General features: G+C 41.3%; 1 protein-coding gene across 5 annotated transcripts in view; it reads left to right on the top strand.

The window, feature by feature from the left end:
* The window catches only part of kcnip3a (Kv channel interacting protein 3a, calsenilin), a 47970-nt gene that overhangs the window by 25968 nt on the left and 5721 nt on the right, over positions 1-16281 (top strand). The window contains exons 1-4 of one of the 5 annotated variants that reach the window (XM_037099454.1): positions 6061-7599; positions 15240-15242; positions 15793-15917; positions 16030-16099. In XM_037099454.1, the coding sequence (XP_036955349.1) occupies positions 7494-7599; positions 15240-15242; positions 15793-15917; positions 16030-16099 (304 nt within the window). In that variant the 5' untranslated portion in view covers positions 6061-7493. Of the gene's footprint in view, positions 1-6060; positions 7600-13627; positions 13902-15239; positions 15243-15792; positions 15918-16029; positions 16100-16281 lie in introns of those variants that run through there. The other 4 variants (XM_037099451.1, XM_037099455.1, XM_037099456.1 and 1 more) reach the window with 4 other exon arrangements.

Raw genomic sequence — 16281 nt, 5'->3', positions numbered from 1 at the left:
GGTTCAGGTCTCCACTGATCCATTACCTAAACCTAATTCTGCCTTCAGCATAGCATGGAGAGAGGGATGAGGTATTTGGGTGTTGCATAAAGAGAAATGAGGGGAATAAAGCAACAACCAGGGCCGAGGGAGAGGAGCAAAAAATAAGCTTTGATTAAGAAGTCCCTGTTTTAATTGCACAGCTGAGGTTGGTTTTGAACCTGCCCAGCTGAGGTGGTTTACTGGAACGGGGATTACCTCATGAGGAAGTGAGACTGCATTTGGTTTTAATTAGAACGTATCAGGCAGTTGAAAGGGGTGAGGTGGACGTAGCAGTAGTGGGAAAAGCCTGAGAAGAGCTGCCATCTCTCTCCTTAATGACCACTGTTATATCCCTGCAGCTCTTGTGGGAAGTGGAGAGGCCATGCAGCAAATCTAAATGTCTCGGGTGTTGTTTACTGAGTGTGGAGAGGGCAGCTCATGTCAACACTTTGTGCAACGTGAAGAAAAAGTTTTCATCTAACCTCCCCGGAGCAGCTTGTCAGGGAAGACGTGAGCATTAAAGAGACACGGAGGATACAATCAGCTTTCTGCGATGTGTTCACTGTTTGATCAGCTGGTTCTGGACGTGCACAGAAATAGATTCTCACTCAGAGAATAAGCTCATGCAGCACACGTTGATTCATATTATATTTCTTTGTTGCTTGTTTTATCCATGTATTATTTGTCCCTGATCAATCATCTTCATGTCAAACATAGAAACTGATGATGGAACAAACCACACAGCATCTAGCGATTGGTTTGCAGCTGAGTAAGCTTGTTTACGATCTTGGAATAGGCACAAAAATTTGATCCGTTCTCTCGTGTTTCATTGGCTTCTCTTTGCTCTTTGATTGTGTTGGTGAATGGTGGTGAGCTGCGGTCCTGTTCTGCAGTGTGTTGTATGGTGTCCTGTGTCCTCTGGTGGTCAGAGGGGATATTACATGGCTGCCGTGGGGCTGCAACTAACAGTCATCTTTATTTATTTATTGTTTTAATTTCATTTTTTTCCAAGTTCCCAGAATTCAAGGTATGTAGATGTCTTGTATTGTCTGACCAAAACTTGAAGATATTCTCTTTACAGTCATAAAAGAGTAAAATTATTCCTATTTGAGGAGCTGAAGCCTGCAAAATTCTGCTGGAAAAAAAAAATATATATTTTATTACCCACTAGTATCAAAACATTTTTAAGTGTGATTTGAAATATTTCTTCTCAGGTTTGTTGAGAAAGATGAAACAGGGATGTTGAGACTTTTGGTTTATTGTGTGTATGTATTAAACATGTTGGGAAGTTACACAGTGGCACGCTTCAAACACATTTCACAGTTTGGTTTTAAGATACACAATTGATTAAAAGATACAGATAAAAAGATACTATGAGATGCTATGAATGGACATGACCTTGTGCTTATAGACATCAAACCACTTTTGATTTGGCTTCGTGCTAACAGAAAGAAACAGAGACGCTTCGTTGCAGGAGCTGCAGTTTGTCATTTGTTGTTTTGCAGATGACGCTGGGAAACCCTCACACCTCTTCTCCTCAGAGGTTTCAGTCCAGGAATAAATGCCCCATTTAAATCATAAGTCATAAGGATTTACAGTAAATGCGGGTTGTGGTTTGTTAAAAAAAGACTCACTCGCCTTCCATAGTCCATTTCGCTGCCATTTACTGCAGCAGGAGCCGTAAACAGCAGGGAATCAGATTGTGACCGCAATCAAAGGAAATTAACATAGATTTTTTTTTTTCCATAAAATTCACAATTAATCCACAAGTTTCCAGAGGAGGTCGCTGGAGAAATGATTATGAGTGATTACTTGTGGTATTTTGCGTAGCCTGTGTCTCACAAAGTATAACAACAACTGACACGTTTCCAAGACATTGAGATTGTCAGCCAAGTGGGCTTAAAAGTATTAGCTAATCGGGCTAAGCAATTATGATAAAGTCATTCATTTTATGAGTTAGTGATACACCGTACCAACCACTCTAAGAAGGAGGATTTGTGTCCCTTTGCCATGGGAAACACCAGCTCTGCATACCCAGAACATTTAGTCTCATGATTCAAAGATTGTTGTCTTCTGCATTTCCACCACGGTCTGTTGAACCACAAAGACAGGCAGGTTTTTCAAGTTTTTGAAGGGTTAGGGTTTTGAAAAAGGAAAAACGATCTGAAAAGTTGCAGCCCCATTCCTCAAGTTCCTATACTTTTGGAATATTCAACCCCTCGAGCAGGGACTTTTTAGGGGAAATATATTGTCTTTGGGTTGTACGTTATTCCCTGGTCCCTGCTGTAGGAACTTCCTCCAAAGGGCCGTAGTTCCTGAACAGGAACACGGCTGCAGTGTGATGTAGACTTATTTCCATACTGCCAAACCCTTCGACACTGGTGATTGTATGCAGGGAGATAATGGATGATTGCTTCAACTTTCATTGGCACACAACAGTAGGAACCTTTACAGCAGAGAGCCTATAAGAATCAGACAGACTGTACAGGAGTTAAAGTCACACTTCTATGTGGACAACGATCAGAGGAGAGGAAGGGAGTGAGACAGAAATAAAGACACGTGGAGGTGTGCAATGTGTGTGATGTGAAAGGTCAGAAGCTGCACAGGGCTGTTTGATCCCTTACCTCTTTTTTATCTCTCCCTCACACACTGTGTAGTGGTGTCACAAACTCAAACAGATTTTCAAATGTGGCCTCGGACAAAAGGCAGACACACACACGCACACACTGAAAAATTCTATCACTATCACCTTATCCATAGACCCTGGTAGTCTGCGCGTGAGATTCAGGTTCTCAGGCAACAGTTTCCCGAGCCGCTGTTCACTCTGTTAGAATTGATCTACATGACTGAGCATCCCCATCTAGTCCTTTAAAGTTTGGCACTTATCTTGTTAGACTTTGCTCTAATCCAGGATCTCGAGCGGTATTCAGAATTCTTCAGGGCAGCTTGTTAGCAGCGGTAGCCTCGTTTGTTGTGGTAGTTGAGCTGCATTATGGGAGCTGTGATGGCTGCTCTTTCTGTGGAGGCCAGGAGGCGCCTCTCTCGGCCCAGCTGCCTCTCTCACTGCAGCCACGGCGCAGCCAGGTACCATCGCTCAGGTAGGCACTCGTTTGGTTTCACCTCCACGTCACTGTCTGTCTCTTCATTCCCTCCTTTGTCTTCTCATGCACCCCACCACCCTCTTACTTCTCACTCTCGCTTCTTCTAATCAGAGCGACTTTGCAGTCAAACTGTGTGTTGAGGTACTTTATTTGTATAAAATGATGAACAAGACCTGTAGAATATGGTGCAGCTGTAAAAACACAAGATTTGTGCTGAAATTTTTCGCTAATGATTTATCAAATGGAGCTGCAGCTGCAATGCTAAGAAGGCTGCATGCACCATAATACATTTGTAACAATAGCTGGTTTAACGATCATATGTAGGATGATAAAACTGACAGGAGCCATTTTGCTTCATAATGAGCTCTTCAAGTTTTGTTAATTCTTTCCATTTTAAAGAAATATTAGTTGCCAAAATACCAAGGTTGTCCAGATCTTAACATTTCAGGGTCATGGTAGAAGAAGCATAGTTGTAAAACAAGGTGTAGAGCATAGAAGCACAAATATGAACTTGATCTTCCAAACTTATCTTTCTAACTCCTGACAATTGTTTTCTTACTTCCTCACATTGGCATCGGTCCCAAAATTCAAGACTCGGTAGGGCTCTCACATCTTACCTCACATGTTTAACTGCCATTTTTTGTGACTCTTCCTCTTCAACTGTGGTGAAGACTGAGGTGATTTTGCTGATGTGTCTGACTGAGAGGAAACAGTCTGGGTCCTCTCTCCCTGTTTACTGACTGTTGTGTCAGCAGGCAGCGCCAAGCCTACCTTTTAAAAACCTGTTAGTGTCCTAATGGCCTGCCCAGAGGAACGACCACACACACGCACACACACACGCACACACACACACACACACACACACACACACACACACACACACACACACACACACACACACACACACACACACAAAGACCCCACAAAGTGACTACACTTGCATCAATATACAAGAAAACAAATGTAGATGCACATAGACACAAAAAATGCACATATTCCTCCATAGATGCATAGTGTGTTTTGTGTGTGTGTGTGTGTGTGTGTGTGCGTGTGTGTGTGTGTGTGTGTGTGTGTGTGTGTGTGTGTGTGTGTGTGTGTGTGTGTGCGCGCGCACGTTACTTCAGTGTGGAAGTCTGTCACCTGATCCACTCTCCTCCACCAAGTGGTAACTGAAATGTAAATTTGACCTTAAGGGTGATTCACCCGCTGCAGTGATGGACACCACAGACTCTCACATATTAAAGAACTGGCTGGAAATAGATCTATGGTTTCATAACCGATGGTTGATTGAGATTATTCTGGTAATATATAAGAAGCAGAAAAAAAGAGGAGGGGAAGCTCCAGCACCTCACCACAAAGATATTGATCTCTCTCACTCTGGCCTCCCATTTGTGTCTCCTATCTCCAACCAAGTCAATGCATTAACACACACTCCCTCACATACACACACACAGACACACACATACCTCCATTCCACATTCTATCTTGATGCATTAGCAAGTGCAGAGTCATCAGTTATCCTCCTTTGACCTAAACACACAACCACATTCATACACACTCACACATCATAATGTTTTTCCATGTTATCTAAAGCAAACTGTTGCATGTATCCCAGGAATCATTATGATTTGCATTAATGATAAAGTGCAGGCATTAATGATATAGTGCTGCATTTATAGTATGCAGAGTACAGTGTGGTGAGGCGGGGTGTCCCTGCTATTTGATCTGTGTGTGCAAGTTTATGTGTGCCAACAATGAACATAATAATAATTTGGATAATCTGGCAGAGGGCTGGCCACAGACCTCATCCTGGAATCTTATTGGCCACCCCTACTGACTCCCCGATCAGAGTCAGCGGTGATGATTGGTAGATATAAATTACTCAGTACTGAGGGCCCCGAAACCAGAAACTATGTATGAAGTGACTGCTAATGTTTCTTGTTGGAAAGTCAGTCAAATAACCTAACCTAACCCTTACCCTAACCCAAAATTAGAAGCAAAACAACACACTAGCCAAGAACACCTAAGAACACCTAAAGATAGGCACCAAACAAGCACAGAGATGTAGACTGACTGCAAAGAAAGGTAAAGCAACCACAAAGAGATGCAAGAGAACAAAAAGAAAAGCAAACCAACCACAAAGAGACATAAAACAACTGCAAAGAGACATAAAACAACTACAAAATGACACAAAACAACCACAAAGCAACACTAAAAAAACACAAACAGAAGCATCATGATCACAAAAAGAGAGTAAATGACCATAAAGTGAAGCAAAACAGCCAAAAAAGACACTAAATGACCATAAATACACACAAAACAATCACTAAGAGACATGAAAGAATCACAAAGAGAAGCAAAATGAATACAAAGATGCAAAAGGGGCAAAAGGAGACACAAAATGACCTTGAAGAAAATTGTCTGCTTCAGTCTGGGTGTCTTGTTCCAGTGTAGTGTGATGGTTAGATGGCCTTATACCTGTCTATGTCCAGGGGCCTGTTGTCTCATAATCTGACATCTCTATATATGCTAGACGTCAGACTTCGGTCCAGAACATACAATTAATCGTTTTACAAACATGTCTGCCTTCCTGAAAGCTTTACCATAGCTGGGACCCCAATTCAAAAAATGTCTTATTCCACCTTGATGTGAAGGAGGGACACACTTGAGCAGGACAGCGAAAGAGGATTTGAGCAGAGGTGGAGAGAAAGTCTGCGGTTGGCCAAAGTTATGGAGCGACAGAGGGGATGGAGGGAGGAGGAGGAGGAGGAGGAGGAGGAGGAGGAGGAGGCAAGCCCCGGGGCGCAAAAGCGAATCAGATGGGCGAGCGGAGAAAAAGGAGGAGTGCCGAGGAGTAAGGAGAGACCACAAGATGGGCAGGATGGGTGGAAGGATTTGGGTGGACAGGGCACTTCAGTTTTTAACCTCTGTCAGAGTGAGCGCTCACTAAGTGAGTCGAGGGAGGAGAAGTTGCAAAGAGAAGCAGCAACAGATAAAACTGAGGAAGCTGCGGAGAAAGAGGGGAGTGATGGAAAAGTATGTGCGGAGGAGGTAGACACTGGGGGAGGAGGTTTCACTCAACCCACAGCTCCTCTCAGTTTCTCAGGATTTCCCTCCCTGGACGCTGCTGCTGCCGCCGCTGCTGCTGCTCTAAGTGCCTTCTACTCATGGGCCATATTCTTCCATATCAGGAGCTGGATTTCGACAAACATTGAAGTGGACTGAATCGGACGAGACAGCGATGCAGAATCTAAAGTTAACTATTTGCGATTGAATGAAGTTTGTGCTGAAAAGGTGTTTGTCGGACCTGAGGATTACTGAGAGACATAAAAGCAGAAATAGTGGTTAACTTGCTGATTTAAAATCATCCCAAGTCCTATAAGTAGATGCCTGTTCAATGCTTTTGATTATTTGGACAGTGCAGCCTTATTCTACCCAGTTTCACTTTGCATGAAATTCAGATTTTTGATCCTGACAGGTTCGTCTCAGAAGATGATCTCATCCTGAATATTGCGAGTAGATTCCACTGAGACTAGAAGGTCTGATTTTCAGTTAAAGGGCATTAAAAGCATGTTTTTGTTCCAGTGATGAGGTTTCAGGAATTGCTTGTGTGGTCAGCGCACATAATGGGGTAATTTATTTCTAATTGCTATTGTTGTTTCGCAGTTTTAAGGCAATGGAAGATAAGAAGACTTTGGTATTTCATGCTCTGTTCTGTCATAATCTGTCAGTTGTACTCAGCCAGGCTTTCTCCCAGTTAGTAGGTGCAAAATCATGAAAATGGACACAGAGGCTGTACTGAATTCTCTGCTTATCCCAAAAGACATTTTCATCTAAAACCAAAATGTGAATTATGAGCCTAAACTATGACGTGACGACTGATAATAGCTGTTTGGATTAAGAGGGTGAGCAGTAACTTGTGTCTTTGCCATTCTGAGCTCCCGAGAGTGCGAGCAGAAGGAAATTCTGGAAAGTGACTCTAAACGTCTCGTTTAATGCACTGTAATAAATGACTCGTGACACAACCCCCATTTTCCCTCATGGGTCTAGAGAGGGAGGTTTTCCATATATGTCGGCGTCCACATATTTTCCACTTCAGCATCAGTGTTGACATTGGAGCAGCCTTCGTCCAGCTTACTGGCCTGGCTCTCATGCTGTCTCCCGGGCCTGGAAAAACAAACCCATGCTTTCAGCCACCGACCAGACTGATCCCTGATTGCTTCTGTTGAAAACACTTGTTGTTGATTCACCGAGCCCAGCTTTACTTGGGTCGGCCAGACTCCCTTTATCGTCTTTCTCCTCGGGGCCAGGCCTCGTCGTGCTGGCTTGGCCCTGAGTGGGCCCCCCACCCCCCCACCCTGTCCTGAAGTCATGGGGATCCAGGGCATGGAGCTGTTTGCCATCGGCGTGGTCATCATCCTGTTCATGGCAGTTCTCAAGCAGTTTGGCATCTTGGAGCCCATGTCCTCATTTGAAGGTAAGGGTCTACCTGGGGCCCCTCTACTGGCTGACTGATACTAGAGGTTTTGTGCTACTGACTGTACCTGTATGATCACACCCCCATTTAACATTTATTCTTGTGTTTAAGCACTTTACAAACATTTAATAAAGGGTTTATGACCAATTATGATATGGTCATATACACAGTTCTGTGTTTCACATACAGGATTAGTCAACATTTAAGCAGTGTTGTAAAAAATATGCCCAGAAGTATCTAATATTATAAGTACTTAAATGTCAAAAGTAAAGTAAAGATAAACTTTTTACAGAATATGTTTACATGTTCCTATAGATGTTGTGAGTCAACCAATTATTATTTTTAATGATTGCTGATAAAATAAATGTATTCAATAATGCGCTGCTTTGGCTCTGATGCACAACGTAATCTGAATAGTAACTAGTAAGTAACTGTCAAATTAATGTAGCGAGTGAGTAAAAAGTAAGATGTTCACCTCTAATAAATAGTGCAGTAGAAGCAGAAAGTAAATGTACTCAGTTACTTTCCAACACTGGTCGTCATTTACATACAGTATTTATCAACAATTACTTTTTAAATTATTAGGTTTTTTTAGAGACATTTTATATTATAAAAAAGTTTTCATTATCTGTTTATATAACAACTTCCACAGGATTAGTTAGTTACATTGATAAATATCTAAATCTTCTTATAACTACATCACAGTCTGCTATAAATTATTTATGTACTGCTTGTCAGTGTTAGATAGAGAGGTGTGGGCTGGTCAGGGTTCAAGTAAAGTGTTTTATCTTTCTATTTTATCAATATTTATATACTGTTTTAATAAACTCTAGATTTATAAACGTGTGCGCTCAACTACAAATGTATAAAATCCAGACCTAATGCTGCTGCATTTCCTAATTTGGTTATAAACAGAGTTCCTTTAAAAGTCAGGAATATTCTAATCCTTTCTAAGATAAATAAAGCCCTGAAAAGTCTGTTGGATTATCTGGAAAGAAGCCCACCGATGCAAACCCTGATTCTTGTGTGGATATATCCTGTTGTACTATAAGAGTGACTCGTCTGTTAAACACAGCTGGTGGTATTTATGCAACGATTTGCCAAGACACTTTATCACTTGTTTCCAAAGAGGAGAACTGAAAGAATATTCCGACATTAAATGTACCTGCTCCATTTTTACACTTCTTACACTAATTATCATCCATTAGTCACATAATGATGTTTTATAGTTTAGCGGATGTGTATTTATACCTGAGTGTCATTTTAAAAAAACTTTTAAACTGATCACACTGTTAGCCACGTTGTTTTCACATTGAAATTTCACAGCATTGTGGTAGATTTAACTATCCAGTGGCTTATTAAATAGTTGAAATTTGCTCCAGCTTCACCAAATACAGCCAATAACATAATGCTTACATAATAATATGTCAGGTATTATAGCAACCTAATAATATATTTATGTTTATAATCATTTAATCTAACATTCTGACATGCTTGGTGTTTACTTGAAATACTATAATTTGTCCCCTAAATTAAATACATTTCATTTATATAAAACACTTCACCATGAAAGATAAAAGCGAGTCGTAACATACACTTAATAAGGGTAATGAATAAAACAGAGATGGAGCGATGTGGTTTTAGAGTAGTAATGGCTAATTTAACATCCACCCAAGGGACAACACGTGAAAATTGCCTTTCAGCTAACACTTGTACATTTACAGTCATTTCAGTCAATGTATACTGTAAAAGAAAGGTATTGATAATAATACTGATAATTGAATAAATAAAGTGTGACCAAGGTGTTAATGTGTTTATGGTGACACTGTGATCTCAGTGTAGCTGGTCAGGAGTCATCTTCTCCTCCCTCTGTCTTCTCATTCCCTGTCAGCTCTATGTCATAAAATAAGAATTAAAACCTAGAAAATAAAATGGAAATTTGCATGAACAGAACTAATCCACACTATGCTATAGCTACAGTGCCTAAGTTCTGGACTATCTGTAAATCTACGGATGGCATCAAAGTGGGAAAAAGTTAAAGGGATGTTTTATTTTGCCTACTAAGACAGATACCATAAAACCTTGATGGGCCAACAGTCTGTGTACATTTGGGACTGTAAAAGAGCCATCGGATACTGCTCTTTGAATGATGCAGCGCCCTTTGATGAGCGTTTTGGGCTGAAGTCCAGCCAGTCAGAGTGCCCTGCCGTCACTGTGCCAAGACAATTACAGCAGGAAGGCTCCAGTCGGCACATTAGTACCTCTTGTATGGCTCGGCATCATGAGTAATAAATTCAACAAAAACACCAGTAATGTTCTTTCATTATTTATCACTCCTCTCAATTGCTCCAATCTTCAATTCCTCCAGTAGTCCTTCCTCCTCCTCCTCCTCCTCCCTCTGTGGCAGGGCCTACACCCCAGTCTAGCATTACTTCGCATCAATTATACATGCGGTATCGAACAGGCTTTCTCTGAGGCCGCCTAAATATGGAGTCTGGAGTACTCCTCCAGGACCCTGAAGGACACTGGCCATCCCTCACTAGCCACCAAAATGCTCAGCATGTTTCTTCATCCCGATTCCTGCCACTTCATTACTTCATCACCTCCTCAAAGAGACAGATTTACCAGCTGCAGAGTCATTATATCTGCCCGAGCTTCCTCTCGTCCACCTAAACATATTTAACTATTTTACATTTCACATACATCCCCCTGTCTTGATGTAGGGAAATGGGGGGGAAAAGTAACTTGTCAGGCGGTCTCACTTTTTCAGGGCTTCAGGAAGTCCAGATGTTGTTGCTCCTCATTGATTAGCTCTGTGTGGAAATAGACTCCTAATGCGGCCTGCTAAAAATATCAACTTTGTGAAGATCACAGTTGTTATCGAGATCCTCACTGAAGTGCTGACTCAGGTCTGCAGTCATTCAAGAGTTTTCTACCCTTTCCACCTATATCATGGCATTTGACTTTGTACTTTCTGTTTTTTTTCATTCTTCAGGATGTAATAGTGAGATTTTTGCAAGTGATTCACTCGTAGCTCAAGGTTGTAGCTCTAACAGGAGGCACTGAGGTCATGTCTGTATATATTTCTGGGTCTTTGAGAGGTTCAATGACATGAAGGAGAGTTTATCTTCTACAAACAGAGGCCTTCTTGCAATTGGATCACGCCATTAACATGACCGTCAACATGTCAATCTTCTTTCTCATGACAGCTCAGAAGTCATTACTGCAATAATCAGTACTCTTCAGTCAGACAGCAACCATCCAACTTGACCTTCAATTTGATCTCACTTACACAGGTGTACAGGAAAAACAGAGTATTCTCACATTTACGAACCACCAAAAGCTGTGATATAAAAATAGCTGAACAGTTATCAACAGAGTTGCCAATTAGTCGTCAGTGGCATCAACTGGCTTAATGGTGAAGTGAATAACTGACTCATTGCTTCAGCTCTATATCTTCAGTTATCCACGAGTTAAGTCTGATAATATTTAGAATAAATATCTTAAAATGTGAATATTTATCAAGCAATATTAAAATTCAAGTGATAAAGAAAGAAATACCTACGTGACTGTGTACAAGCTGCTTTGAGACATTATCAGAGCTCTTCTTACTCAGTGATCTGATGGCTGTTGTGCTTTCATATATTCTGCACTCTTTAAAGAGCGATCAGGAGGAGATGCAGTTTACAGAATTTGTAAATTATTTATATTCTGTGGAACAAACACATGTTATAAATAATAACTCATTATTAAGTGTTTTTTTTTTGTATAAGTAATAAGTCATACCTTGAGGGGATCTTTGATTTTCCACATCTAGCATCAGTTGTACATTAGAAGTTCTCCATCAGTCAGCGGACCCATGAGGTCTGGTAGCTTATTTCTTGCATTATTTATATCATCAACAATCACAGATCGTTTGTTGTTCCTTCACTACAAATGCACTCAGTGACATGCCTTGTTTGTTTGTGTATGTGAACTTGTGTTCATCCACATACAGTACATAGTATGTTTGTGTGCATGTTTAACATCCAGTAAAACGATCTGATATAAAAACAAACCAGCTGGCCTCTGATTGTTGTTTTAGTCCTGTCCTCTCTGCTCTGAGGTCGATTTTGGGTCTGGTCCAACTTGGTCCTATTTTTGGGCTGACATCTGATGCCAGAGGTAGCCTTGTCTATAGAGATGTATACGAGCCCTATTCTGAGAACTCTGTGATACCAATATCTGGTATTTTTACTCCACATTTGAGTCTCGTGTAGGATATTTTAGTGGCGAATTACATCAGTGTACTGTAAAGAAATAGGGTAGGGAATTCATTAAACAAAATGGCGTTTTACATTTGTACTGTCACGATGATAGAAACACCCAATCGTTATTTTTACATTTGCAAAAGCTAAGTCACAGAACTTGAATTACAAATTATTTATCACTCTCTGAAAAACACAGAAAACTCAATTCACATGAAAACAAGAGGACAAGATCCCTCGCTATCCTCGCCCTGGGTTACAAGATAATGGCATCAAGTGAAATCTATTCAACCTGAGATAAACTCTCTTTTTTATCACCTTTGTTGGCATAGTTTGCAATTGTATGCATGACGGGAGTGCAGGGGAATGGCAACAAGGGAAGGACCCGTGTGTAGAAAGTGAAGGCAGACAGGATGATTTCTGTGATTTTTGGAAAAGGAAAGGCTGGCAGCAGGCAGGTATGGGGTATAGGGTTACACTCGATAGCCCTGTTTCACTGTTTAACCATCGTTTTTGCTCACCAGATCATGGATCTCCATCAGATTGTACTCACTTAGATACCAGCCACCTAAATACACCTGATTTTGTTTTCATCAAGATCTGTGTATTATTCCCTGACAAATTAGGGAAAATGTTGAAGACATCTTGCTGAATCTGTCCCTTTATCCCGATCCACACAAACAGTTGCTGAGACCCAGCCTCCATCCAAATTTCGTGGAAATCCATTGAGTTGGTTAAATACTGCAAGAGTGATGAGAGAAAGAGAGAGAGTGGAGAGGAAGGTCAGGTAATTGCAGGGCAGGAGGGACTGGCTGGAGTTTTCTGAGAAAAAGAAAGAAAATTTGCATGAAGAGGTTTTGAGAAGTGGGAATGTGTCTGGGCATGTGGACAGAGAAGACAGAGGTTGTGATTGTACTTCACACAGTGAATGAGAGGCTAATTCTGCCCTTCATGGAAAGCAATTTAATTGTGAATAGAAAAAGAAAGAAGGATTTTCACATCCAAACATCACTGGTTAACTAACATGATCATTTTGTAATCAAAGCAACGTGTGTGCCTGCATGTTCTATGTTTCAGTTGTTCCATTAGTCTCCACTAGAGGGAGCACACTGTCTCCTTTTATTATATGATTATGAGTGTTTGACACAGTATTAAATCTGTGTTATGGACCCCAGGAGAGACATGGGGAACAATTAGAAAGTGGATCACATAGCTGACTGGGAAAATGGGATTCAGGGCACCTGTTGACCTTCGTCACCATGCTCTCTGATTCCTTAAAGGCAGGCCTTAATTAGCAGACAATAAGATGTGAGGTGGAGAGAGGAAAGAGAGGAGAGCATCAGTGATTCAGTCAGCGAAGGATTTTGTGACACATATGATGTGTGGACAGTTGTTGGATGTTGTTTTTTTTATTTCTTCTTTGAGTTTTGTCACCAGCAGACGGAATCCCAAACCAGCTGTGCGCGTGTGCCAAACATGTGAGAGTATCTGAGGTTTCTCCTCTTCTGATTGGATTTACCATGGATTAACATCGAGGTCTAGATTTTTTTCGCACTCTTTTTTTCTTTTCTTTTCTTTTCTTTTTTTTAGAGGTATTTCTACTGTAATAATCTGATCCAGTCGATCTTAATAAAGGAGCTGGACCATCAGACCCTGCTCTTAGTTGGGGAGAACGTCCTGAAAGATCCATTAGTTAATTAGAAAAAACAGAAGGGAAGAGTTAAATTGAGTGTCTGCAGGGGAAAAAAATTGTGACAGAATAAGAGTGATGAGTGAGTGACACTGTTTCAGAGACTGGATGCGGTAAAGAAGACGAGCTGAGAGAGGGAGGCTTGAGAGAGGCTGATGGATTGAGAGAAAGGTGGATAGAAAGTCCAAGAATGTAGTAATAGAGGAAAACAAAGAGAGGGATCGTGGAGGAAAAGCAAGAAGACGAGGGGAAGATGAGCGTGAGGTGGGAGACGGAAGGGCTGCAGACAGTTGGCATCGTCTGCCTGGTGATCATGTTCCTCAAACTGATGCACCTGCTGGGCCTGATCGACATCACTGAGACCGGTGAGGCAACCTGGGAGAGGGGCAGTGAGGAGGAGGAGGGGGAGGAGGAGGAGAAGGAGGAGGAGGATGGCACGGAGCGAGGAGGCTGGAGGAGGGTTAGGGGCTAACCCTAACCCTAAACCTCTTTACTTTTAATACACTTGTGAAGGTTTAACTCTGAGTGTGAGGATCATGAGAGGAGTAGATACAGTTGTGAGGTGCTTAAAAAGTACAAAGGTTGTAAATCATAATGGCATTTTTTTAGTTGCAGGATAATTTCAAAGACTTTAAAGGAAAAGGCTGGTAACGTTTGACAATTTGTCATAGTCAGCAAATCCCCAAATCAACTATGTGTTACGCCTTCCCTCAGTGCTTCTTGACTTCCCCAGCCTGTCTGTGGATCCCAGCCCAAGAAAAAGACACACATCTTTAAAACTAGGTCATATAAATACAGTTTCCACTTTGTTTAGATAAAAGCGCAACAAATTCTTTAAACAGTTGGTTACTCTTATTACATTATACAGTATTTACCAGTATATGCCATACCAGATAGCACATTAACTGTGTGGTTATGGTTAGGAAAACATCATGGCCAAAAACATTTTGCGATAAATGACCTGTTTTGGTTGTCACACACGTGCCTGGAGACGGCTCCACTTCCTTACTTCCATTTCTGTGGTTCGCCGATATAATCCAACTGTGACACTGGGAATCTGATACAGATGCTATTTAAAGTTAAAAATCTCATTATTATGATAATTCTGATACAACATGAACCAGCATCATGTGTATAAATGCAAGTTGAAACTCACTGACACAACTATTTTGACAAAGAGAGCTCTGAAACAAAAGCTGGGCTTTGGATTAAAATAGGACTCTTTTTTGAATGTAAAACTATTGTTTCCAAAGTCAATAATCAACTTTTGTGCCCAAGGACAAAACACTGTTCAGTCATCAGTTATGACATTTGATGAAGGACGTACTTGTGATTTTATGAATGGGTGTATTCATCTGGTGGTCAGAGGTTGTGTTTTAATTGAACCCTAAAGAATCGATCCAGTATTACACAAGAGTGGATCACCTCTCTCATCTGTGGTTTTGCTTCATGTCTCACAGCATATTATATGTCACTGCTTCTGGATGTTTTATCAGAATATAGCTGGAGTGTTTTTCCTCCGTACCGCTCAGCTCAGCTGCCGTTGTATATAAACCTGACATGACTTGTTTTCTTTGTTTTTTTTCTTCCTCTTGCTATCGCTCTCTCACTGTTCTCCATATACTCTCTTTCACTCCATCTTGATTTCAACACCCCTCCTCCTCCTCCTCCTCCTCCTCCTCCTCTGTCCTCTCTATCTAAAGATGGTGAGTATGGCAACAGTAGAAAAAACCCAACTAACTTTGACAAAACCTCCCCTTTTATTTCTTTTTTTTCCCAGTTGTGCAGTGCTTTCTCTCAGTGTGTGTGAACTGGTAACAGATAACACCACAACACTTAATCTGTGTGAGTTCAAACTGGCTTTGATTGAGTTTCTCAAATTCAGATTTTTTGCTCTCTCCTCTTGCTAAAAAAGCAGTTAAAAACTTTTTGCTAACTTTCCCGCCATGAAGAAAGTACCTCCTCTTCTTTTTGACTCCCTCATTCGCCTGACTTTTTGCAGATTTTCTTTCTTAAACTCGCACGTTTTCCCCTCTTGCTCTACAACAAATGCCTCCCTGTTGAAAGTGTGATCCCACCCCTCCCTGAATGTTTACCTGCATCCACACACTCAATGTCTGCCCCCATCCTCCCCCTTTCTCTCTTCATCTTTCCCTCTCCCTGCATATCCTCTCCCTCTATTCCTTTCTTTTCTCTCTCTCTTACTGTCTATCTATCCATCCCCTTCCTCTCTCTGTCTGTCTCTTTCTCCCACAGACAGCAGCGACAGTGATCTGGAGCTGTCGACGGTGCGTCACCAGCCGGAGGGGCTGGACCAGCTGCAGGCTCAGACCAAGTTCACCAGGAAGGAGCTCCAGTCTCTCTATCGAGGCTTTAAGAACGTACGTCCGTCTGCTCAGACCTCCTTCTTTGCTCTGACTCAATTACAATGCTTTATATAGACTTGAATTATTCTGATATATGTGCCTTTCTTTCCCTCCCTCTCTTGAGCAGGAGTGTCCCAGTGGAATGGTTGATGAGGAGACATTCAAGACTATCTATTCTCAGTTCTTTCCCCAAGGAGGTTAGACGTTTAAAACAATTTCTCCTCTCCTGTCCTTTCTTATTAGGGACTGTGGGGAAATTATTATGTGGGGAGGCTGGTTTATTTTTTTCTTTAATGCTGAAGTGAAGCTGGGCCAAAGTATTTGGGAGGATCTTCAATTTATCCATGGCCCAGATTTTTTTTTTCTTTTTCCTTTTCCT

The sequence above is a fragment of the Acanthopagrus latus genome, chromosome 5 (assembly GCF_904848185.1).
Source record: "Acanthopagrus latus isolate v.2019 chromosome 5, fAcaLat1.1, whole genome shotgun sequence".
Lineage (NCBI taxonomy): Eukaryota > Metazoa > Chordata > Actinopteri > Spariformes > Sparidae > Acanthopagrus > Acanthopagrus latus.
The sequence above is the reverse complement of the archived record's forward strand: the minus strand, read 5'-3'. Positions and strand labels throughout refer to the sequence as shown.